The following is a 26,764-nucleotide window of genomic DNA, read 5'->3' on the forward strand; positions in this document are numbered from 1 at the left end:
CAGATCTAGCAAAGTAGCTTATCAATACATTTAAAATGAATCAGCAGTTTACTTCCATAAAGTTGAGATAAATGTTATAAACACTGTTCTGGAGCTAAAAATGCTAAGTGGAATAATATTTGTAATGCCATGGGAAAGGTTGTTAACAATTGCAGGAAAAATACTGTAAAGATGAACATATAGATACCGAGACCTTCTTAGTCTTCTTTATTACATAATGCATACACATAAAAACACTAATCTTAAGTCATTTGCGAAATACACTTTACGCATGGGCCATATGGCAGTCACTGCGTTTGTGGCAATACTGTGGCAGAACTGGGTAGTTGTGATTAAACTGGATCAGAGGATTCTTGTCCTTGCCGTTTATGCCATATTTGTGGGGCTCCTGAGACATGGGAGCACTCGTGTGGCTGGAGTATAGTGACTGAGGCAGAGAGCATCATGATATGAGGCCCGAGGATGAGCAGGGCGTGAGTGTTAGCAAGTGTCTGGTTACGATAGAATTTGGACGTTTTTTCTCACAGTAATGATGTCATTGACGGCTTACCACAGGGAAATTAAACAGTTTTATGCAAGATTACTCTGAGCATTAGTGGAAGATGGTCAGTTGGTATCATAGGAGAGGCAGAGAATCCAGCTAGAGTTTGTTCTAAATAAGGCAGGTTATGCTGATGGCTTGGACTAGTAGACTTGAAAAACATTGGAAGAACTAGATCAGTTGAACAGTTTGTCTCTCAGGTGTTTTCGATTGAAGAATTGGTCCCTAGATATTTGTACTAACACATACTAAAACCAAAAGTGAAACATAGTATCAGTTAAAAGGAAGGGATTCTGATACAGGCAGTAAAAGCAAACATGCTAGTTAACAGGAAATTGTTCTGATATAAGCAATAAAAGGAAGATGAAAGCACTGTTTCCACATAGCTTGCATCATATATAAATTAGGCCAAAAAACAGTCCATGATACCATGATGAACTCTTTTTTATGGTCTTGTATTTTGCTTTAGGTTTTTCCCAGCAAGACTAATTTTTTGGGATGTGTTTTTCATGGTGTCACTAGGGCTGTGCCTGCCTTGCCCACAAGGTCAAGTTATAAATTTGAACCTCTCATTGTCCAGCTGGAGTCTCTCAAGTTACCCTGTATCAAGCTGCATCCCTCACTTTGGATGGGTAATTTTATAATTTATCAGGGAGGAAACTGTTCTATATTCATGTTATGAAACAGGGATGATTTATCTTTCTACTTAAAACTCACAACTTAGGTTCCACCTACATAGGTACTGTAGTGGCTTATGTTTGTGAAAACAGAACCCAAAAGATATTATGCTTTTCTCACTTTGGCTGTGGTTACATTTGCCTGTACATTAAGTGTGTATTCATTGAGGATTCAAAGTACAATGTATTAATTTTTTTATTTCCTGCAAACAGTATTTTGTATGACTGTTAAGGGGCTGGGATTATAAGTGTTTTGTTCTTCACTGTACTCCAGTGCCTAGCATAGGAACTGGCACACAGTTTGCACTTGATAAATCTTTATTAAATAGACAGTGAAAGAAGGAATAGGTGGGCCATCAGTCTGTAGGAGAGGATAACTCACTTTTCAGAAACCAAGACATCAGGCAGACTATATTTTTTCTAGAAGATTATGTCCCAGAAGCCTGCAGAGAAATCAAGACTGAAAAATATAAATTTGGGAATCACACAATAAAAAGAATTACATGAACCATGAGCGCAGAGGTTCTTAAGTGTATACCGGCAAGAGTAAGGATAGAGGAAAACTGAACAGAGGAACGGAATTGGAAGAGGGTGAAGCCCCAGGGGAGCAAGGTGTTCTGTGGATTGGGGGCAGTCACCTGTGGCAAGATCAGAGCTGGGAGGTGAGGAAGGTTGTGAATGGAAAGAGATCCTTGGATTTGGTCAGACGTAGTGAAGGCATAATACCAGCCTGGGTGCGTGGAGGGTAGTGAAGCTGTGGAGGTCCTGTTTCTTTATGTATGCTCCTCATGACTAATTATTCTAACTGAGGGGGAAACTTTTAAAGCAAAGATTTGATTAGTTTTAATTTTCCGTTGCAAATAGTCCATCGTCCGTAGGACCCTGTTTGCACTGATATTGAAGGGTTTTGTGATTCATTGTAAGCTGATCAATGATTGAGACCATATTTTCCATTGCTCCTATTATAAGTTAATGATGTTGCACATATACACGTGGATACTCATGTATTTTATACACACACATATAAAATTATTTGGGGGAATTGCAAAATAGTCATAGTAGTTGAAAAATTGAAAATTTGCCTGAGTTTCATTATGAAAAAACGTCAGTTCTTCAACATTATTTGGGAGGTTTTCAGTTGAAATTTAAAAAAATTCTCTAGTATGGGAATGAACAGTGATAAGGCTGTATCAGTAAAAAATTTGGATGTGCTAATAATGTGTGTGTACACACACATACATATACATTATATGTAATTTTAGGGGACTCTTTGAGTGTGATGCTGATAAGTATTTACATGGTGAAGGGCAGCTACGGAGCACTTTTGAGCCTTATTGGGATTCTGCTATTTGCAAAGGAATTAATTTTCACATACGTGATAGTATCTTATATAAATGATTATGTCCTTTGTTCTAAGCATTTATAGTAATCCCAGGAAGGAAGTTTTATTCCTAATTTAAAGTGGAGAAATTGGAATTCAGAAAGTTTAGTGATGCCTAGTTTACAGAGCCAGTAAATCCAAAACTGCTCTTTTACTTGAAAGCTACTGTCCAATCTGCTGAGTTAGAATCCTTAGGGTGTCAGTGTGAGTTATCTACAACTGTGGCCAAGAAATCTCCATAAGAAGACACAAGCCACTAAATGAGAATTTTTTCAGCATCCAGTTCCCCATCTGCATATTTATATCTACATCTGACATTTTTTTCCTTTCTGTTAAAAAGGCTCTTCCCTCTAAGCACTTGATATTTATCTCTTGCATCTTTAGCTTATGTCTCTTCCTCCTGCTCACTCGTTACTAGCTTCTTCTCATGAGCAGAAACCAGTCTTTCTCCCAAGTAAATAGCTTCTGTATTAGTAATTGCTGCATAACAAACCACTCCAAAGTTGGTGGAGTAAACAGTATCATTTATAGCTCTCTGTTCGGTAGTTGAACAGATTAGGTTAGGCTTGGCTGGACTTGGTTATGCATTTGTAATCAGCTGGCCAGCTTTGTTTCTGTGGCATTAGCTGGCCAGTGGCCAGGACCATCAGGTGACTGGAGCATGCGTCTCTCTTTCATGATCCAGCAGACTGGCCCACCCTTGTCCACATGGTCATTGAAGGGGTTTGAAGAGAGAGAAGCCTGCAAAGCAATGTGAGGTCTCTGGCTTGAAGCTCTTATATATAGCATCCCTCCCTCTGCTTTCTTTTTTTTTTTTTTTGGTACCGGGGATTGAACTCGGGTCCTTGCGCTCCCTCTGCTTTCTGTCAGCCAAAACATGTCACCATGTCAAAGAAGTGAAGAAGAGGAAGGCTGAATCATGGAACTCTTCTTGTAGTGAACCCCAGTGCACCCTTTGAGACTGTAGTCCTGTCCTTGACCAGAATTGTATGCTTATGCTCTGGGCTCCCTCGCACTGTGTGTAGAACATTATATGGCAGTTGTTGGTTCACTTCTTAGTGGAAAATGAGCTCCTTAAACATAAAAGACTATGTTGTAATTCAGGATTTTCTGTACAGGTAATTTTTGAAAACTGAAGTTCTTGTGTTAATTAAAAAATTTAAAAGTTGCTATCTGGTAGTATGGAAGTAGAGATAGAACACAACTATGCTTGGATCTTAAAATCTACTTGTTGACATTTTGAATATTTCTTTTGAAAAATGAAAAAGAATTTGGCCAGGGTTTTAAGTAGAAATTATTTAATGCTTTCACACTATCTTTGCAGGTATCTCATAGGTTATGAGCTTTTTAAATTTATTTTTTAAATGAGGAAGACACGTTATAATTTCATGGTGAATTTGTCAGAGAAAACATGACCCATCCATTAACTAGTTCTTTGGGATTTGGGATAAAATTTCTATTTTAGAATGTAAAATGAAAGAAGTTATGACAGCCAGCATCCTGAATATTACCCTGGAAGTCCCTGAAAATAAATACTTCTGTTAGAACGGGAAGAAGAATATACCTAATATGAACTCATCTTTAAGTGAATGTCTTACAAATATACTAATTCTTAGTGGATGGATTTTTACATGTGGTATATATTTTAGGTTCACCTTCTTGAATTCCTAAAACCTGACCACATTTCCCATCACTGGGCTGTTTTCCTGGTATCTAACCATGCAGCGGAGATCAAGAGGAATTAATACTGGGCTCCTTCTGCTCTTTTCTCAAATCTTCCATGTTGGGATCAACAATATTCCACCGGTCACCTTAGCAACTTTGGCTGTCAACATCTGGCTCTTCTTGACTCCTCTGAAGCCACTGTATCACTCTTGCCTTAGTGTGGAGAAGTGTTACCAGCAAAAAGACTGGCAGCGTTTGTTGCTTTCTCCCCTTCACCATGCTGATGATTGGCATTTGTATTTTAACATGGCGTCCATGTTGTGGAAAGGAATAAATCTGGAGAGAAGATTGGGAAGCAGATGGTTTGCCTATGTCCTCACTACATTCTCCCTGCTCACTGGGGTGGTATATTTGCTCTTGCAAGTGGCTTGTGCCGAATTCATGGATGAGCCTGACTTCAGAAGGAACTGTGCTGTAGGTTTCTCAGGTAAGAAGGATAAATTTCTGATGTAGTGTGCTTGTGGGCAGTGAGGGAGAGGTGGATGCATGGGGCCAGGGTTAGTAAGAGGATTGAATTCTGAGTGGTTAAGGACTGCCGGGGCGTGGATCTGGAAGAGCAAGCTCATCCGAGCACAAGGGGGCATCATTTTTGTTGTCCCATACCGTGCTGTTCATTCGCTCTTGGACAGTCTAAGGGCCTGCTGTGAGGTGGTTTTGCAGGACATGTAGCATTGGAAGGACACACTGCCCCCATAATGGTAGAGCCCATAGGTTCGTTTGTGATAAAGTGTTTTCAAAAAAGACTGGAGTATCTATGAACCAGGTTGACAGTGCACCGATTACCAACTAGTCTGAACCTGGGGAGTCAGAACACATTCATATGCAACAATTACACAAACCAAATTTATTAACTTACAGACAGGCAGCAAGGGCCAGCAGAAGCCTAGAATTCATTGTGCACTACCCCTACGGCTGATGGACTCTCAGCTCTACAGGCCCCATTTGTGCTGCAGATGAGGAACCCCAAAAGGCAGCCTCAGCTATGCACCTAGATGTATACCTGCGGTTCATATGAGTTACTGAGCAAAGCCTTAAAGCACATCCTGTTGCAGAGGAGGCTAGAACACAGCCCAGGCTGACCTGGCCAGCTCTTTTTGTCTTAGGATTTTGCATTTAGCACATTCTAGATCTACTAGCAAGAAAGGGGAAGCACTGAATCAGTCCATGGCCACCTGCTGCTTATGGCTTTCAGTAATTTCATTAGAATAAATGCGCCACACCCTAAAGTAAATTCACCACGTGCATCATGTTGGCAGAGCCATGATAGTCATTCGTGTCCTCTTTAATTCGTATACCAGATCCATAGAGAGGTGGCATCATCTTGATATTGTAGATGAGAAAGCTAAGACCCAGGAAAACAGGAAAGTAGCTCAAGTTTACACAGTTAATAAGTAGTAGGGCTGAGATTCTAACACAGCCTGCATGACTTTAACTATATGACGCATTGCCTTACACCTTTCCTCTTCACTAATTCTTTTTTCACAGATAATTCATGGGACTGAAATTGTCATTAGGATTAAAGTTAGGTGTTCTAAATATTAGAATGGGAAGGGGAGGAGGGAAATAATGTTGAAAAGAAAATTGAATCCTTCCCTGTTTTCCTGGCCATCCTACACTATTCCCTCAAATACATCCTTATGCATCTAATCTGGAAGAAGAAACAAAATATGGCCAGCCTTCAACACGTCTTTCTAGAGATTAGAAAAATACATATTACTGGCATTTTCAAATTGAGTTAAAATTTAGGTAGTATGAAATTAACTGTTTTAAAGTGCATAGTTCAGTGGCACATAATACCATTGCTGGTGTGTCAGTCTCATTTTATGCAGTAGATATTTTGTAGACTCGGGATGAACTTCCATGTTAAGTAACATCAAAGGGATGATTACCTTGAATATTGCCTTTTTAACAAATGCTAGGTTATAAGGAGTAGAGTATGTTTCCAAGCAAAAAGTTGGAATAATTGTTTTAACATTTAATTAGTTTTCTTTATAAATGTTGATTATCTCCACATTTGGATTGTTGATATTAGAGTGTTCTGTATTTTCTTTTAGGAGTTCTGTTTGCCTTGAAAGTTCTTAGCAACCATTATTGCCCTGGAGGCTTTGTCAACGTTTTGGGCTTTCCTGTACCCAACAGACTTGCTTGTTGGGCAGAACTTTTGGCTATTCATTTCTTCTCACCAGGGTAAGTGTTTACTCTTAGGGAATAAAACTGAAGAACTTGATGTTCCATGGGAAATAATTTCAATGATAATGAAGGAACAATTTTTTTTTTTTACAGTGGAGTTTATTAACCAAAGAGACCAAATTTAGTGGTGTTAATATCAGTCATTCCTATCTTTGAATCCTGCCAGTTACTGAATTGTATAATTTTGGGGTATATGTCTTAGCTGAGTTTTCAGTTTCCTTGCTATTTAAGTAGGAATAAAAGAACCTAAATATACAGATTTGGATGCAAAAATCTAATATACAGTAGTTACCTCTAATAATAATATTCCGAAAAGACACATAGAAAGCTCATAAAGATTTTTAAAAAGCACAAGATGTGTTGGTCTAATGCCTTTAAGACATTTTAGTTATGAATTATCTTGATAATAGAACTCTTTAAACAAAAGGCTTTACTCTGAACCGATGAGTAACATGGATCAACTCTCAATTGTTTTAGATTAAGGGGAAGCACAGGGCACGGTTCCCTTTGCCTTTACTTTGTTCTTGCTGTAGTCACCTGCGAGGCACCTCTACGAAACCGCAGGGCTCTGAGAATTCAGTTTCAGATCTGTGATCTTGATGAGTTCTTTCCTGTACACATGAGGACATGGAAATTCAGAATGTAAGAAGCTCATCCAGTGGCTCCTGGGAGACCCTAGACTAGTTGAGATTCAGGCCTCCTAACTCCTGTCCTAGTATCCAGTCATGCTGTGCTTCTCTCTTTCTTTGTTTTCTGTTTAGAGAAGGGATGGATGGCATTATTTTTCTCCACCTTTTCCACTAGCTTTACTTCACTCAATCTTGGAAACACATGGTTTGTTTATTACGACTGTGGCAACCTGGAGACTGTGGAGAAGGGTGAGATTTTAGGAAGATTCAGAAAGAAGTAAGGAGTTATTTCCTCCTGCCTGTTGAGACAGGAGTTTTTATTTTGGTTTTGATTTGTGTAACTGTGTTGGGTGTTGTACGACATTTGAGAATATTCATGTTGGGCTGTGTGTGTCAGCCCAATAACCTTGAGTCCTTCTTTAATGCTAATTTCCCATCATGGGCAGCCATTGGCAGCTGGTCCATAAATGGCAGTGATGTGGCATTGAACACTACTCATTTACAATTGTATTGTTGCTTGTGACAGTTCAACTAAGAAAGCCTAACAAAATCTTCAAAGTTTTCTTTCAAAAAGTGTCCAATAATGTCTGTCTCTTGTCTGAACAGCCCTCTCTGTACCTTGTCACTCACAGCTCTCCTAACTTGCTTGATGTGACTTGGTTCTCTATATAGACTATAGGCTCTTGTATGTGCCTGGCAACACCCAACATTCATATGAAAATCACTCCCTCTGGTCCTTGAACTTTTATCCTGTAATGAGTCCACTGAATAACAGTGTCTTAAATATTCTCATGCAACTATTTCTGAAGATCTCATCGTGTTGTTTTTTTTTTTTTAAAGGGTCCCCTCTTTACTTGGAAAAGGCATGGTTACATTTTTGTGTAATATGCTTATTCTGTATGGAGGTACCTCATATTTTGAGCCTGGGAATTAAGTGAAATTTCTTGTCTTTGAACTTTGAAAGAATAAATCTTTTGGTTTTTAAAGATTTGACTACTTTCAACAATAAACTTTGAGTATCCAAGCATCTATTTATGCATGTGTCCAAATAAAGAATGAGCTAAACACTGGTCCAAGGAACCTAAAAAGTGTTTTTATGAGATGGGCCTTAGAAGAAAGGGAGAAACTAGGGCTCTCACAGCTTTGTGTCATTATTCTCCTGGTGGTTGTCAATTAGAATTTTCATTGGGGAAACACTGTAAATCTTTAGAACAAAGCTTGCTTTTCTCGTAGAACTATATGGGGTGCCTTTTGGGAGGGAAAAAAACCCCTGCAAAGCAAACATTTTGTGGACCTCTGTGTTTCATGAAAGCCATGGAGTTGATAATTTCCCCCAGCGAGAGAGTTCTGCGAAGGAAAGCCACTCCAAGCAGGCGGCCATTGGGCGCTGTGAGGGGAGTGGACTTGACCCCTTGAGAGTGAAGTAATCACACTCATTTGATGATGCGGTGCTTGTGCCTTTCACAGTCCTAGTGGGTGCTGATGTCAGTGATTGCCCAGCCTCATGCTTGTCTTTTCATTTTCCATCACATCCTGCGACCCTGTTAGGTGACTGTGTTTGGAGGAGTCCCTGCTCCTGAGGGGCCCGGGAGGGAGGGGTGCCGGCCGCTGGAGGAGGCCGCCTTCGCAGGTTGGGCTTCTGTCCCTCTCGCCTCTCACTGCCACCGGCACTCTGTTGGTGAGTGGAAGGTGCCTCTGAGGCCAGGTTTTATTTTCTAGCTCAAATTATGAACCTCTAAAATCTTTCCATACGAGCCTTAGGGCATGTAAGCAGAAAACTGAAGCTTGGAGAAATGAATGTCACGGAGAGAAAGTCAGTCACTGGGTGACCATCTGGACAGCAGTGGGCAGCTGTGACGGGGAGCAGGGCTTACCAGCTGTGGCAGCTTAGGCGAATCATACAGTCGCTCTCAGCCTCATTTTCCTATCAAATGGGAATATCACTTGCCTTCCCAGTTTAGCAAGGAAGTTTTAAGGCACCAAAGAGGTAACTCGGAGCAAAGTGCCTTCTAAATGAAAAAAAAAGTTCTTAACCCTTTTAATTTTTAAATAGATCCCTGGAAGTGTACAATATCCCTAATTTCTTTCTAAGATGAGTAAAGTAAGTTAGCTCTGATTTAATTGTTTGCTTCAGTTCTACTCCATACCCCTTTTGCTTCCTGTGATTTTCCGTCTGAATGACAACAGTCTAAAAAATGCTTCAAGCCACTAATAAACACTAATTAAGAAGGCCATGACCGCATTTGGGCCCTGGGTGATTCTTTGAAATATTATGGCAGTTCTGAAAACATTAACCCCTTGGCTTTGGGTATTGTTTCATTGCTAATGTTTGACAAGAGTAATTACTTTGACCCTACTGAAAATTTCTTAGTGAGATTGAGCAAATAAGAGAAAAACATAGTTGATATATTTTTTACTTTTCTTTATTATAAAAAATTTCAACATAAAGCTTGCTAAACCACTTGAAAGTGAGTTGCAAATATCATTATAACTTTACCATTGAAAATGTCAACATGTATCTCCTAAAATTATCCTTTCGTAAAGGATGCATTATTATTATTATCATACAAAAAAAAGTGAACAGTAATTTCTCAATGTTGTCTAGCCCATACTTGTATTTCCCTAGTGTTCAAATGTCTTTTATAGTGTTGTTGAGGTGGGAGAGAACCAGCATCCAAATTTCACATATTACATTTGAGTTTTCTATTTCTTGTTCGCCTTCACTCTAGGAGAGATTTTTTTCCCCCTTTTTGTTTTTCCATGACCTTGACATTTGGAAAAGATCAGATCTCTGGTTTTTATAGAATTTGTCACATTCTAGCATTGTCTGCTTGTTCCTCTGGAGGGTTAACTTGTCCCTTTTATCCCTGCATTTCCGGAAACCCACAAGTTAGGTGTAAGGGGTTAATTAGATTCAGCTTCAACTGGTTTTGGCAAGGATACGCCATAGAGGTGCTGGTGTGTATTCCATCTTGCTTTGTATCAGGAAGGACACACATGCCAGGTTGTCTTCTATTAGGAATTAATTATAAGCTTAATCCTTTCAAGGTAGTCGCCATTGTCAGGGCAAATCGCAAGCAATCTGTGAGGTGAAACTTGGGCCTAATTTTTTTCCTAATGGTTTTTGTCTGTATCAGTGATGATTCTCCTCTTAGTTGGTTATTTCGGGGGGTTTGTGAAGGATGACTTCCTGATTATGTTACCTTTTCTATACTTCTTACTTGAGGTTAATCCAGAGTTGGTGGGTGAAGATTCAAAGGCAGTGAATTGAGGAAGAGGAATATTTATCAAGGATAGGTCTTAGTTTTGTGGGGCTTCAAGCTTATTTTATTCTGTGGGTCCTCTTCAAGCAACAGTGCAAAATTTTGGGAGCTGTTATTATAAACATTTTACAGTTCATAAAAGTTACATAACATTAGTTCTCTGGCACAGTGCTGCAGTATTTTCCACCTACAGGTTATTGCCCCAAGCTCTTGTTTTCTTCATATGAAAATAATTTGCAAATAGCATTTCCATAGAGAGAACATCATAGCAGCTCAAAATTAGTTTATTATTGTTGAGAGTTTAGAAAATCTTTGATAATTCATTGTGTTGATTTTTAGAATTATTATCAAATTTTGGAAAGCCTCTACTAAGGTATTTTCATATACACACTATAAAATCTCAGAGCTTTTCAAATTTTCTTGTGCTTTGACCAATTTCAAATGTACTTTTAATTTATTTGAATGTTATTACTGACTTGTAGGGCATTATATGAGATTTATGTTTTCTTCACTGATGTCCGTACTTTGTGCTCAATCAGCAAGTAATTTAAATGCTTTACTAAGGTTCTTAGGATTCACTCATATTAATCGCATTATCAGAAATCCAAGATCTTGCTGATTACTTTTGTTCGTAGCTGTTAATATGATTTCAAGTAATTTTTTCTTGAGAATTGCAGAGTTCTATTAAAGCTTATTTTGCATAATTCTCAGAAAAGAAAGGAAAATGAGGCATTTATAATTGTATATACTGCATTACCAAATGTGTTCCTGCTAGACATTGGTTTAATTTCTGTTTGGACTATTTATTAAAGAGAGTTGAGTCCTCTGCTTACAATTTTACATGCGTGATGTTTAGTAGAATTTTCTAGACATTGGGTTCTGACTCTGCCACAATAACCATTCTGTCAGCCCTGGACTTAAAGTTGCCACCCAGCTGCTGCTCCCCTGCCTGCTGTAATCTGGGTTGCACAGTGGATATCGACAGCATTTCTGAAAGTCATTTCTGCACTGAAGTACTTAGTAATAACTTAACTATGCACAGAAATAACCACAAGCCACATAAATATACTGTACTGAAACCAAACTGGATGGATCCTTAGCTCAGTTTCCCTTTAACTGAATCTCAAGAAAGTGGCTGCTGTGTTGCCACGTGACATGAGAGGAGGTGTGAAAAAGGTGACGTTGGAGTGGAAAGAGACGGCAGTCTCAGCTGATTGTGGTTAAGCTATCTCACTTCCACAAGTCTCAATAAAAAAGAATGGCTCTTGTGAACACATACTTCGAGAAAGCTCCCATAACTGCGAAGTCGCCTGTGAAAGTGAGGGCCTGATGCTTTGTGAGCTTGTGAGCGAACCTCTGTAGGAGGTTTGGTTGAGAAGGTTGTTGCCAAGTGGCTGTGGGAAGGGAAAGAATGACCTTGAATGATTCTGTGGACCGGAGCAGTGCAGGGGCTAAGAGGTGGGAGGTTTGTCTGGTTTGAAAACAGAGCTGTGAGAATAAGATTGGATGGGCAGAGGAGGGGTAATGGACTGTTTTATTGACCACATGGTTCAGAGCATGTCTGTGTGGTGTGAAACTGAGGAATGGTGGAAGAGAAGGTCACTGGAGTCAAGGAGGTAAGGGACTGCAGGTTTAGGGTATTTATGGATTATCTGCATGGGGAGTTGTAGGAGTCAGGGTGGAGAGGAACACTGTGAGATTGTTCCAGAGCTCTGCATGAATGTCAGGAGATCATCCTGGAGATAGGAAGCAGAATGCATCTACATTAATTTTTTACTGCTGCCGTAACAAGTTGCCACAACTGGGTGGATTAGAATAACAGAATTTGTTTTCCCTCATAGTTTGGAAGGTGAAAGTCTGAAGTCAGAATGACTGGCCTAAAATAAGGTATTGACAGAGTAACTTTCCCACTAGATGCTCCAGGGAAGAATTGAATCCTTGTCTCTTCACTCCTGTTGGCTGCTGCCACTGCTTGGCTTGTGGCTATGTCAGTCCATTCTGTGTCTCCAAAGTCTGCTTCTCTCTCTGCTTCTCTCCCTGTCAGACACTCCTTTGCCCCTCTCTCATACAGAACCTTGTGGTTGTGTTTAGGAGTCATTCCAGTAATCCAACATAATTTCCCCATTTCAAGATCCTGGGCTTAGTCACATTTGCTAAATCCTTGTTATATAGGGATAGATACATAGGGATAGATACATACGCTGATTCCAGTGGTTAGGATGGAAATATCTTTGGGGGGAGCCATAATTCAGCATACTGCAACATTCAAGATAGGTAGAAGATGATGGAGATCAAACAGAAAACCAACAAGTTGTGTTTGGCACTTTACCTGTGTGTCTCATCTCTCTTCTTCCTGGCATGGTCTTTATTGTTTTCTCCTTGTGAATTCTTGGTTATTCAAAACCCAAAGCAAATGATACCTATTCTGCATTGCTTTTCCTTGTACCCTCAGGCAGAGTTAATTACTTCTTTGTTCCTATAGTGTCTGTAGATTGCTCTTCCATAAGTACTTTCTTCATAATAACTTATTAATAACATTTTTCACTTCCTTTCTAGGATGTGAGGGTCTTGAGATTAGGAATAATTTCTTATTCATCTTTGTATCTTGGTCACCTGCCTGAAACATAGTAGGCACTTGTAACTATTGAAGGAATATGAGTTAAAGAACATCAGTGAAAAAGCTTGTAGTTTCTGCTTGTTTTTGACTTGAAATCTCTTCCTAGATTCCCTTATGATATCAGGTATTTCAATTTTACTTCCTTATTTTTTAAGATGGGCTCTTATCTCATTGCTTTAGTACTCCATATCCTGCTCAAATATAAGGAAGCAGTAATCATGAGCAATTTTGTATTAAATTGTTAGGTAAAGGAAGAATGTTTATTCCCTCTTGTCAAGCCTCTGGTTTTGCGTTCCAGGTTAAATATTGACCTAAACTAGCACACTATTCCCCTTTCCATAGAGAGTTCACAGTTTAGCCAAAACAAAACAAACCTTCCCTTGACAACAACAACAAAAACCACTACTAACTAAAAAAATAAAACAGAAGGCAGAAATTTTAGTTTAATAAAAGTAGAGGAATGTAAATCAGGTATGTATGCCATTACTCCTCAGGCAAGGTTTTTTTGATCCTATAAGCTGGCATACTTGTCCCTGGAGCACATAAGTGCAACCTCCTGATTCCCTCATACTGAGAGAAAGAGGCCCAGTTGTCAGTGCCAGACACATGAATGCACTGCCCTAGATAGAGCCACTAAGTCACCGCAGCCTCAGATTTTCCTACTGAGGCTACACACAGTGTGGATCAGAGGATATCCACCTGTGGTGCCCTTTCTGAATTCCTGACCCACAGAAATTCTCAGTGTAAGAAAAGAGGTTTTTTTTTTTTTAAATGCCATTTCAGTTTGGAGAGATTTGTTCTGCAGAAGTAGCAGTGACAACAGTGAGTTTAATGAAAAGAAGAAAAGTAGAATGAGAAAAATCCAAAGGACAGGGCTGGGGATTTAGCTCAGTGGTTCCACCGCCTGCCTCCTAAGCTAAGGACACGAGTTCAATCCCCGGTAGCAAAAAAAAAAAAAAAAAAAAAAATCCAAAGGACATTGGAAGGTTGGGAGCAAGGTGAAAGGAAAGAAGAGAGCAAAAGGTTAAGAGATAGGACAGATCACCTAGAGCTACTGCAGAACGCCCCCGAAGGGCAGGACTTTAAAGCAGTGGTTCTCAACTGGGTTCTAAGCCGTTACGAAGTTGAAAAATCAGTTTATTGGGTCACAATTGGTGTTCCGAAAAAAAAAGGAACAGGAAAAAAGAAATATTAGGATTGTATGTACTAAAGGTATTATTTCAAGGAAATTTGGTATCAACCATATGTATATGTGTGGTGGCGCTGGGTTAAATCTAAAATGAATTTTCATGTGGAACCCAGTACAGAAATATTGAGAATGCTATTTTAAAGCAGCTTCTAGTTGATTAACTGAGAGTTAAATATATGTATAGGATCGGCATCACTCATTACTTTCGGCAGAAGAGAGAAGTCATTCACCAGGACTTGGGTGGTAATGAGGAAGAGCAGGCTATAATCACAGATTTCTGCTTGTCTATTGTCTTTTGTTACAGCATGTTCCGTTTGTTCGTGAGGCTTACTAATGGCTGTGTCAGTTCTCCAGATAGTTGTCTGTATATGGAAATGTGTGCTGACAGACTCAGACTTCATCTAAACCCAAAATGCTAATAGCAGTTGTTCCATTAGAAACAAAGTTATTAATAAAACCCTTTGAGAATGTAAACAGACTTATCTAGAGTGAAGGAGAAAATAAGGTATAAATGTTAACACATTTTAAAAATGCAAGTAAAACATTTCTGTGCACTTTTTGAAATGTAAAAACATTTTCAACAGCTAAGTAGAAAATAAAGCAAACACCCCCCCCCCCCCAAACCCTCAAAGGATATTGGGTCAAAATATACATTGGGAGTTTGTGTAAACAAACAGATGACAAATATGTAAATCCAGTGTTCTTTGAATTAAACATTCTTGGGAGAGAAAGCCTGTTTAACAAAAACGCTCTGACCTTTGGTAGCACAAGGAGGCATTTTCATATTCTCAGAGTTTGGTTGGTGTATGTGGCATTCCACAGAGAGGAGAAAGGGCTGCTGTCTGGATTTCTCAAGATAACATAAGTTGTTTTTCAAGAAGTTATGCCGGCTTACTGTGTCATTTTTGTCAGTTTTAGCACAGATTGGGCTGTGTGTGCGTTTATGTATTGTTTATTGTCCGGGAAGAGCGTTTTCTGAAGCACCATTCTCTGTATATAGTAGGATTTTGTCCTTGTATCTGTTAGAACTCTTTCATTTTTCTAATTATCTTAGACGACAAATGCTCACAGGATGCTACTCATCTTCTGTTTAGGCCCTGGAAACATGTTTTTGCAACCTGTTAGAGTTCAGTTTAAATCAGCATTCCAGAGCCGTCTTGAGCAGATTTGTGAAATAGGGGACAATTGTTTTTCTGCATTCCATGGATGTTTGTTTATGTATTTACTCCTTTTCCTTTTCAGAGGTTCCCACAAAGGAAAGTTATTTAAGTCCCCTGAAACAATTAGTTCATTTGTCCTACCTCCCGAGAGGGCTTACAGTGGAACAGAGCTCAAGGTGAGAGCAGTACTTAACCCAAAACAATGATCCCCTTGAGTTACATTTTATAAGATGAGAGTGAGCCATTTCAAAGCAGGAGACTTTCCCTCCCACTCCAGTTGGAACTCCGAGGCAAAGGGGTGTGTGGAGTCCAATCCTATGGAGAGGAGGACACAGCCCACACTCCACAGCCGGATCCAGTGATCTGCTCATTCCTTGACCACAGTAGAAGAATTTAAAGCTTGAGAAGAAGGCGCATTAAGAACAGAAAACATGCTTTTATCTTGGCTACTGAGTCTTCTTTATTCTTCACAAATAAGTAAACTGGAAACAGTAGAAATGAAAAGATAACTTTATTTCCCATCTTCTAATTGAACAATGGAAAGTTATTTGAGTCATATTCATTGTAGCAAAGTTAAAAAGATAAATGTATAATGAAGAAAACAAATTTCTCGTAGTCTCTTACCCAGAAAAAGTTATCATTAGCATTATGCTATCACTTTACCTTTTATGCAATTATATTTTCTACCTTTTGGGGTTTTTTTTTGATACCGGGGATTGAACTCTGGTCCTTGTGCTTGCGAAGCAGGCAGTGGAACCACTGAGCTAAATCCCCGGCCCCCAACCTTTTGGTTTTTTGAGACAGGGTCTTGCTGTATAGGCCAGGCTGGCCTTGAACTCAAAACCCCTCCCACTGCAGTCTTCCTAGTATGAGTGCTGGGATTACAGGCATGCACCACTATGCCTGGCTCTGCTTTTTCACTTGACATATTATAAACACAGGTCTCCACTAGCCTCAGTTTTATTGCTGCATGATGATTCCTACTGTGGTTCCTCACTAGTTTTACATACTGATATTACTATCTAATCATTCAGATTACAAGTGAAATCATGGCAGAGTATGATTTGCAAGTCTTATATCCTAAGTCTGAATATGTCTTTGGAGTAGATGCCCAGAAAAAGTTGAGGTTTAAACTATTTTCATGGCTCTTTGTACTTATCCTTACCTTGCATTCTGTAGATTTGTTCTAGCTCATAGTTGAGGAAATTCTTGATTCTTTGTCAGCCTGAATGTTCTCTTCAAATTTTTGGAAGTTTGATACATAACAAAAAATACTTTATTGCTGTTTTATTTATAATTCTCTTACTCTTAAAAAAGGACTTTTTTTGTTTGTTTCTCTTGTTATATTTCCTTTTTTTTCTTCCCGCTACTGGGGATCGAACTCAGGACCTTGTGTTTGTGTGGCAGGTGCCAGAACCACTGAGCTAAATCTCCGGCCCCGTATTTCCTTATCTGTGGTTTATCTGTTTGTGTCCTCTAAGTATTTTCAAGAAGTTGTGATTGTTCAGTGTGAACAAGTGCTGATAATAAATGCCAAGTGGTTCTCCCTGTTAAGTTATGTGTACTGAGAGACCTTAACTATATAGTTTTAGGTTTTGCAAGTGAAAATGGAGAACTTCTCTTTTGCTAATGTTAATGGATAGATACATTTTAAACCAAAACTAAGAACAGTCTTTTTTTTTTTTTTTTTAGAACAGAGTCTTTTATATGGAAAATAAATGATATGATAATTTGTTTGGGGAAGAGATTAAAGACCTAGGCATTATTTATTTATATAATTTAAATAACCTTTCAGATGGTTTTAGATCAATAGAAAAAATGCTACAGAAAGTTCCATATACCCCACATCCCACTTCACCTATTAACATCTTAGTATAGTACATTTGTTACAATTAATGAACCAACATTAACACAGAATTAACTAAAGTTCATACTTTACTCACATTTCCACTTCTGTTTACTGTTCTTTTTCTGTTCCAAGATTCCATCCAGGGTACCACATAACATTTACTCGTAATGTCTTATGCTCCTGTCTTAGCTCAGGCTACCATAACAAATACCATAGATTGTGTGGCTTAAACATCAGACATTTATTTCTCATTTTTTGTAGTTCTGGATCAGTTCATAGTGAGGCCTCTTTTCCTGGCTGTCTTTATGCTGTGTCATCCTGTGGCAAGGTGAGAGAGAAGCAGAGACAGAGTCAGACAGACACGCATACTCTCTGGTTCCAGGGTTTGTTGTTGTTGTTGTTTTGCAGTAGTTTGAGCAACCTGAGCCATATTCCCCATCCTTTACTGTATTATTAGGTTCTTTACTGTATTTTGAGGCACATTAGCAGTGCCTCTTAGGGGTGACAGTTGGTTTTATTTATTTTTTAAAGAGAAGTTACAAAATATTACATCTGATTGTCCACGTATGAACATTAATTCTTACTTGCCCATATGGTGACTCAGAAGCAGTGTACAATTAGCCACATAACATGATTTAAGCAGGCTTTACTTTAGGTGCACAAATACATATTGTATTCTGTAGTTGGACAGGCCTGCTCTGGTTCTGTTAAAAAATATACACGTCGTAAACAGAAGTGGAAATACACACAGAAGTTTTCATGCCAACCTGAGTATGTGAGCTGTGAAAGACTCCTGCCATCTGTAACTTAGTCAGATGCTGTTTAGGGCCAGTTTTACCCAGTTGGCCAGCTCGGAATTCCGGAGTAGAGCAGTAGGTAGAATCAAGGAAGCAGCTGCTTTTCTAGTTGAACACAGAGTGATATGGAATAAGATTCACTCCCCAGGTTGAAACTAATTGGCCATCACGCTGTGATATAATCGTGAGTGTGTGGATAACACCTACCTAAGCTGTACTTAACTAACTAGAGTTTTCTGATATATTTTCTTAATTCTTACCATTTCAGTATAAAGAGGAATGTTTAAAAATAGAGCGTTCTTCATATTTCGCTAATTCCCCCTTCCTCTTCTGCACTATTAAGTGATTTTTAGTTAAAAGTCATGGGAGTTAAATAGGCAAGAAGACTGTTTGCCATTTACATTCAGGTTTGGTACAAATTATGCAAAATGAAGACAGTCAGTGCTATGAATTGAAATCATTAGTACATCAATTATTCTCTGATAACCAGCTGAGAACAGGCTGCAGACTGCATAAATGGTCCTTCCATTTAAAGTTGGATTCTCATTAGCTTATATGAGAGAAAAAATAATTTGATTTTAATTTATTTCTCTTTAAATGGACATTGTTCCCTTCTGAATTCAAGAGGAGAGCATTTTAATTTTGTAGTCATTTATTACCCACAGGTCAAATAAATAACAAGTTTTATTTCTAGCAATATATGTCACTTCAGTAATTTATGTTACCACAGTCCCTTGATTCTGAGACACACATCTTTTGAGGAAATTATGGACCACACACATGATAAAAATAACATCAAAAATTAGTGGGAAAAGTAAGGATTATTTAACGAATGGTACTTGCAGAGTTTTAACCGTTGAGGAAACACTAAAATTAGAGCTTTGTCTTATGGAATTCAGATCTTTAGAAAATATAATAAGCAAAGTCTAAAAAAAATGTCTAAGCATATTTAAAGGGAACTTAAAGTTTTGAGATTTTGTTTTGTTTTGTTTTTTGAGACAGGCTGGTCTGTAATTCATGACCTGCCTGTCTTAGCCTCCTGAGTAGCTGGGATTACAGGTGTGTGCCATGGTGCCTGGCTGGGAATGTGCATTTCTAATCATTAAGAATAATGAACATAATCTCAGAGACAAAAGGGAGCACCCCTTTTTCAGGTCCAAATACATTATAAATAAAAATAAAGGGCAAAAAATATCAGAAGTAAATTAGAAAAAAAAGAATCACATCTTTATGATGAACAGTATTAGCTGAAAGAAAAATACCAACAGGCAGATTAGCAAAAGTCATCAATAGACAATTCACAGAAACAAGTCAATAAATCCCCAATATTTGTATGGCATAAAAATATTTTATTAGTTAAAAATTTATTAGTTACATAAAGGCAAATTAATCTATTTTGTGCATACAACTAATAAGATTAAAAATCTATCACTATTGTTGAGTGTTTGGTGAAAGAGTTTACATAAACTTCTGATGGAACTGTACATTGGAACAAACATTCTGCAAAGTATTTTTTTTTCTGCAAAGTATTTCAATGAGTAGTATTAAGATCTGTAAAAAATGTTGATACCTTTTGATTCAGTAACTACCTTTCTAGAAATCTATGGAAATCATAAATAATCGCAAATGCAAAAAAAGAGAGATTGAATCACTTGTTTTATTGTCATGAAGTATTGCAAAATAGGGAACCACTTAAATATTTGATATTAGGTAAATTATTATGAATTCATGATGTGATAGTCATTAAATGGGATTGTTAGAGATTATTCTAATAAAATTGAAAAATATTCATGATAAAATAAGGGTTGAAAGGAGAATGCTAAATATTACATATAATCTGGTTTCAATTATTTTCCAAAATAAAATAGTCAGAAAGAGCTAGAGAGAAACACATCAAAATGTTGATAGTGCTTAATTCAGCACTATAGAATTACTGAGTGACTATCATTTTTTTCTTTAAACTTTTGTTCCCCCCCAAATTCTTTATAATGAGACTATATTCTATATAGTAGAAAAAAATCAAGTTACTAAAATACAACTACACAGGAGCATACTTTCACAAATCTTGTTATCCATGTCTTTTTCTCTCCTTATACCCTGTGCCTAAAACAGTAGTTGGTGTACCATAGTTTCTCAATAGATGTTAGCTGAATAAAGCTACATTTTAGACTGGCTGATCTGGCCAGAGATAAAAGTCAAAGTGTAAATAGTCAAATGAACCATCCAAGAACAGAAGTCTAGCATGGATATGAAGGAAAGATGGTAGAGTCAAAGTCAGGGCAGGGCTAGAGGCAATCTAATAAGAAATGGGAAAACTGAGCCCTTAGAAGACTAGAAAACACTTCCCAGCAACTGGAGCAGCACAGTGAGAGCGTCCCCAGCGTGGGAATGACCTGGGGTCAGCCTTGCTTGTGCGGAGTACACAAGATGAGCTATCACAGGCAGCCCCTGTCATCTCTAAAACACAGAAGTTTGGTGAGGCACACTCTCTGCTCACGAGGTAATAATGACTTAGAACACTACAAGTGAACAAAAGAAAATGGTAGTCATAATCGCTTGGAAATTTAAATAAGTTCATGATTTAAAAGGAAGTATTTTAAAAAGAGTTTAGAAATGAGCAGCGAGAACATGTCTGTGGCCATGGCAGATTCTTAAGTGCTTTTTAATATATAACAAAAATGTTTAAAAAAAGTAAGTTGAGCCTTTAATTTAAGAAGCTTAAAAAGAAGTGAATAAATATTGGAGGAACGGGGAGTTGATCGTGAGAAAGGAAAAATTTAATAAACCTAAAAGGAAGAATGTGGTAGAATTGAAAAATGAAGAGTTGTATCTTTGAAAAGACAAATCACATAGACAGATTTCGATAAGAACTTAAGAAAGAAAACTAAAAAGTAGATTTGAAAAAGGAGATATATCCACAGATAGGGCAGAGGTAAGATTAACTTCCAGAGTAATATATATTTTAAGAGGTACTAGTTTCTTTCTAAGACTATTTTTAGAATAGTGTTGATTTAGATTTTTAGGCTAATTAAAATTAAAACTTAGTTTCCTTTTAAAAGGAAAACCTGAGGGCTGGAGATTTAGCTCAGTGGTGCCACCGCCTGCCTCGCAAGCGCAAGGTCCTGAGTTCGATCTTCAGTACCAAAAAAAAAAGGAAAGAAAAAAAACCTGGTTGAGATGTCATGTTACTGCTGTATCCGTTAGAAATCCAATTTTATCTGAAGTTGTAGATTTTATTTGATGAGTTTTTACTCAGAGAACACCCCATCATAGTGTCAGTTTGTAGAGAGTTATGCTCCTGTAAATCGCGAGGATTCCCAAGTATTAGGGACACCATAAAAATATTGGTGAACCAGTTAATCTTAATTAGAGGGGAGTATAAATTTCCTGTGTGAGAGATACCAAGTAATTTGAACTCTGAACAGAGGGTCACATTCTCTCCTATTTCCCTTTAGCAGTTTTGCGAAGTGCAATGCGCCAGTGAGTAAAAATACCTTAGGACTTGCTAATGAAAGACAGTGTGTACAGAATCTGCTATTCCAGCACATATTTTTTTAGATGTTGAAAATGCTATTGTCAAATAGTATTTTAAAAACTGTCAGGTGTGTGTGTTTTTCAAATGAGTTTTAAATAATTCAGTACTATGCAGGCAGCAGAAAAATGACTTTATAAACTCACAGTGCTGTTTTATATTGAACATATAAGTAGAGGCTATGAATTAAAAATGACAGTCTCTGATCCATCTTTTTACTAATAATTGCTGTAGTGTTGATGGAAATTTGCAGTTACCAATGTTGTTTTGGCATTTTCCCATTAAATGATTGCCTTAAAGTCATTTCAACATAGATGCCACTGTGTACTGATGGTGAAATGGGTTCCTCATAATGAGGGAACTTTGATTGGTTTGCCTAACCTGATGGCTACTTGTGGCCACTCCCTTCCCCTTCCTTCCCTCTTGTGTGCTGCTGAATCAGAAGTGAGGACAGAGCAGACAGGGAAGAGAGTTCACTTTGAGTAAGTGTTAAGATTCCTCAGTGTTTGCCACCCAGCCACTGAGTTGATGAGCAGCACTGAAAAAATATTAAAAGTTCCCTCCCTGAGGATCACAGATTGTTATGAGTCTTAGCCACATTTCTCATTGACTCATTATTCATGATTTTCATACTTTCCCTCTTCTTCCTGTCCCCAGATTCTTTGTTTTTAAAGGTGTGTGTGTGTGAGAAAAGGCTAAAGGAATTCATAATACTGTGTACATTTCTTCCTCCTGCCAAAAGACTTATTGTACTGGTTTTCCCAAATGCAGAAAAATTTTCTTCTTCATCATTGCTGTTATGACTATTACCTGGGTATTATTTTCCTCAGTTAGGTATTTTACATGTATAATAATGATATTGATCATGTTCAGGAGTTAACAAATCTCTAATCTGAGGATCTCTGAGTTAGGAATTAAGTGACTTTTATAACAAAAGATTTGAAGTGTGTTTGCAAGACCTGGGCAGTGACTGAAATCATAACCACAGAGAGGGTTGCAGTTAGACGCAGAAATGTTAAAATGTTACCTGTATTTAAACATGAAGAGTAAAGATGTATTCATTGCAACAGTCATTTTCAAGATGTGGCCTAAGAAACTCTAAAAGTTCATTTAAAATTTATAAATCCCATCCAGTGTCTCTTTGAGTACACAGCATATGACTGCTCTCCAGTGTCCTGAGCATGCTGATTATAAACTGTTTAACACACATTGTCTGTAGGACTGACTTATTCTGTTTATTCAGTCTGAAAGGACTCAGAACTGTTGCCATACATCTGGGTAGAGATAGACTGCCCAGTTCAGGAGAAGTGTTCTTTGTGTGTGCTCCGTATTATTCTGTGGTCTTTCTCAGAAGTTTTTGTTTTAAAAGATGGATTGAGGTGGATTTTTAGAGATTTTATTCTAGATTTCATAGATTTTTGCATGTCAGTTTTAATTGATTTTTTTTAAGGTTTAGCTAAAACCAACAATAAAACAAGGATGAGATTTAGAAAGGGCTGCAAAAGTTAGTGAAGGGATGTATTTTTTAAAAATTTCATTGAGGAATACAAATTAGAAATCAGAGTGAATTATTTTTTGGAAGTGTTTTACGTGTCCAAACGTCATTATGTTTTTAACTTGTGCTGCCTTTAGTCATACTTTTGGTTGTTGTCATGCTCCTCATTGCAGATTATAAATCCTAATTGTCCTTTCCCAGACACACAAACTGAGCCAAGGTGGGAAGAAGGTGTACCCACCAGGGAGCGCACGGAATGAATGGATTTACTACCCAATTCTCTTCTTTCAGTGCTTCTTAATGAGGGCCACTCCTGCTTGCGTTTAGCTCCCTGCCTGGTAAAGATGGGCCCTTGGCTCAGTTGCTCTCTCTATTTTTTTTTTTTGGTACTAGGGATTGAACTCGGGTCCTTGCGCTTCAGTTGCTGTCTCTTAAATCTCAGTTCCTCATCAGTAAAGTAGGAGTGATAATAGTAAACATCTGCTAGGCTTGTTGGGAAGATTAGAAAGGTCACACAGGGGAGATGCTGAAATCGTGTCTGGCTGATAGAAAAGCTGTTCCCACTTCAGTGTCCCTGAGTTGTCGTCTTCAGGTACAAGTAGAGTAGCTGGAAAGGCTCAAGCCAGTCAGAGCGTGTCAGTCTTCTGAAGCTATGTCAGTCATCTAATCCCCACTGAAAGTGTTTGCTAACAACTTACTGAATGAAATATTTATGGATTTTTAAAGAGCTCTTTAATAGAGATAATAAATGAGTATTTAAAAATATCATTGGGGAGTTTTAAAAAAAATGTTTCTTTTTTAAAAAGATGGTGGATTGTGACTCATATTTTGTTAAATACCTATAATCTATCAAACATTGTATGGGATACTGTGTGTGTGTGTGTGTGTGTGTGTGTGAGTGTGTATTTGTACCAGGAATCGGGAATCGAACTCAGGGCCTTGTGCTTGCCAGACAGATGCTGTACTGGTGACATCCCTGGGCCCTATATATTCTTAATTCTTGTGATGTTATTTTTTATTATCTCTTAGATTGGAACTGTGTCTAATAAAAGGATGTAGAGGTCCTGGGAATTAATGCTACAGCTTAAACATCTAGGTTGGCATTTCTACAGTGTAGTAACCTTGTTTTTGACTCATTGGAATTATCAAGACCTCTGGTCCACCTGTACTCCTGGCCTCTACTGGAACTGAAGTAAAGTGTGCAGCAGAATTCTTTTGAAGGCTCTGAACCTTGAGGGTTGCATAATGCCTCTGTTATCGCTTGTCATCTTGGCCACGATTCTTTGGTTGCACTTTAAGGAGACCTATAAAACTGGATTAAAGGGGAAGACATCTATTGAAGTACATAATTAACATTTCCAGTAGTGCCCATGTGGATTTCAGGAACTTCAGATATGATGAGATTCAGAGATGTGAGCAAAGTTATCAAGATTCTCTTTCAATCTCCTGGCTCTATTCTCCCTGCCTCCTCAACTTATTTTGGTTTCTGTGTTAGTTATCTATTGCCTTGTAACAGGTCATGTCCTACCTGGTGGCTTAAAGCAACACACATTTATTAGCTCAGTTTCCATAGGTCAGGAGTCTGGGCATGGCTTCTCTGTTGGCTTCTGGTTCTCTCACAAAGGGGTCAGTCACCCCTGAAGTCCCAGCTGAAGGCTTGGGTAGGGAAGGATCTGCTTCCAGTTCACTGCCTGTTGGAAGAATTCAGTTCTTTCTAGGTCGTTGGACTAAGAACCTCACTGTCAGTTGTCAGCTAGAATTTGCTCTTGGTTTCTTGCCCCTTGAATCTTTTCCCTAGGACAGCTCACAATATGTCAGCTTCTTTCAAAGAAGAGCCTACTGGCGAGGCAGAAATATAATTTTAGGTAACATAATCCTGGAAGTAGCATGCTGTATTCTGTTGGTTAGAAGCAAATTGTAGGTCCAACCCTTGCTCAGAGTATAGGGATTGTCAAGGGATTACCAGCAGCTACCGTAAAGTCTGTCTCCACAGCTTCTTGCTCAGAAGGGCTCTCTCCATATAGTCAAAGCTAACCATCCACAGCTCCGATCTTTACAGGATCCCAAGGGTAGGAATCCTAGACAAATAGAGCCACTGTCCCCTGGCTACCGCTCTGGCAAACTTAACCACAGAAGTACTTCTTGGAAAGATAATAGGCAGCTTTTAGAGCTGTTGAGAATAGGAAAAACCAGGCTGGAAAATCCTGTAGAACTGGCTGGACACTTGTCACCACTGGCTGTTGCTTCTTTGGACACTCATCACTAGATTTATTAACATTAAATGCAAGATGTCACCCACTGGTCTCTAGGTCTCCTGCCTGTGCCCTAGAGGCCAAGAAGGATGAGAGACTGTCTGCTCCTCATCGCCCTTGATTGGAGAGGTGGCCTCTCATGTTTCTCTGATTGTGACACTGCTCTGAGAGGAGGCTATGGTCGTGTGGCTTCACTAGAGTCACTTTTTTCCTGTCCAGCCTAGAAGGCTGCATTGCACAGATCCTGCTCTAATGGGCAGGTTTCAGAACTTTGTAGCTGATGGTTTGTGCTGTTGTTTAGCATATCTGTGCCTTACAGATGTACCAATAAAGCTGCTCCAGAAACAGAATGTGGTATTGATGCCATGTTCAGATCTCTGAGTCATATAGTACTAGGGCATTTCTGTTTTTCACAGTTAGAATTTTTATTCATTCCAGATTTAACTATAAGCAGAATTTGTACTTTCTGAAATTATAGGCTAACTGTGTGATCTAGTTTTTTCCCCAATCTTTGTGTTAAATCTGGGGACTCAGGAATGATCTTAACTCTGTACTGTTGTTGTGTTTGGCCATGTGAATTTTTGGTACACACGAGCATACTGACTTACCAGGTTTTTATAAATCAGAAGAACTTGTAAATCATTTCACGTAAGTTCATAGGTTTCCTTACATGCATTTTCAAAACTCTACTCACCCTCCTTAGCATTAGAATATATTAAGTAAGACAAATGGATCAAGAAAAGAAACATGTCACTTCTGTGGGGTAACTTGTGAGGTGCAGAGTCTGCCTACTCTCAAAATGTTTTTCTCATTGCCCTAATGTAGCAGCTGACATCTCACCATTGAGATAGAGTTTTGGGTTAAGGTTAACAATCCTCAACACATTAGAATCACCTGAGGGATTAAATCAACACTACAAAAAAATAAACAGAACAATGTCAGAGTCTTACCCCAGGGAAATTTTGCATAATTCCTTGGCGTGGGGTCCAAGTAACTTTGAAAACCCCTTTAACATGTTCTACCCACTTAGGACCCTCATGCATGTACCACCTGTGATTCAGAGCCTCCCAGTAGTGAGACATATGAACTATGGCCTGTCCTGAACATGTTAAGGATTTTCAGGGGTCCAGCTTGTCTTAGTTTGTTGCTTAATTTGGCTTAGTTTTTCTTTTCTTTTCTGGGACAAAATACCTGACACTCCCAAGTTAAAGGAGGAAAGGTTTATTTTGGCTCACACTTTGTAGAGGTTTCAGTCCATAGTCAAGGCAGGGTGGCATAGCAGAGGAGAAAGTGTTCATGGCATGGCAGGCAGGAAGCAGCAAGCCTTTCTTCTTCTTGCCCATTTTTGTCCAACCAGGGTACCTAAGCCTATTGGTTGGGGCCACCCACACACAGGGTGGGTCTTCCATCTTTGTCTTTTGTAAATCTATCATCCACACCCAGAACTATGCTAAATCAATCAGGGGA

General features: G+C 38.5%; 1 protein-coding gene across 13 annotated transcripts in view; it reads left to right on the forward strand.

Moving 5' to 3' along the window:
* Positions 1 to 26,764, forward strand: part of Rhbdd1 (rhomboid domain containing 1) — a 132,224-nt gene that overhangs the window by 18,414 nt on the left and 87,046 nt on the right. For 12 of the 13 annotated variants that reach the window (XR_002390296.2, XR_015450538.1, XM_087209270.1 and 9 more), the window contains 2 exons: positions 4,249 to 4,751; positions 6,379 to 6,511. Coding sequence is in view for 11 of the 13 variants with exons in the window: in XM_087209270.1 (XP_087065396.1) it covers positions 4,319 to 4,751; positions 6,379 to 6,511 (566 nt within the window). In the remaining 2 variants the exon portion in view is untranslated. The other variant, XM_087209276.1, reaches the window with a different exon arrangement.

Source organism: Heterocephalus glaber, unplaced genomic scaffold (genome assembly GCF_053883595.1).
Source record: "Heterocephalus glaber isolate CG9 unplaced genomic scaffold, H.glaber_assembly_v1.0 deba00001004, whole genome shotgun sequence".
In the NCBI taxonomy this organism is placed as follows: Eukaryota; Metazoa; Chordata; class Mammalia; order Rodentia; family Bathyergidae; genus Heterocephalus; species Heterocephalus glaber.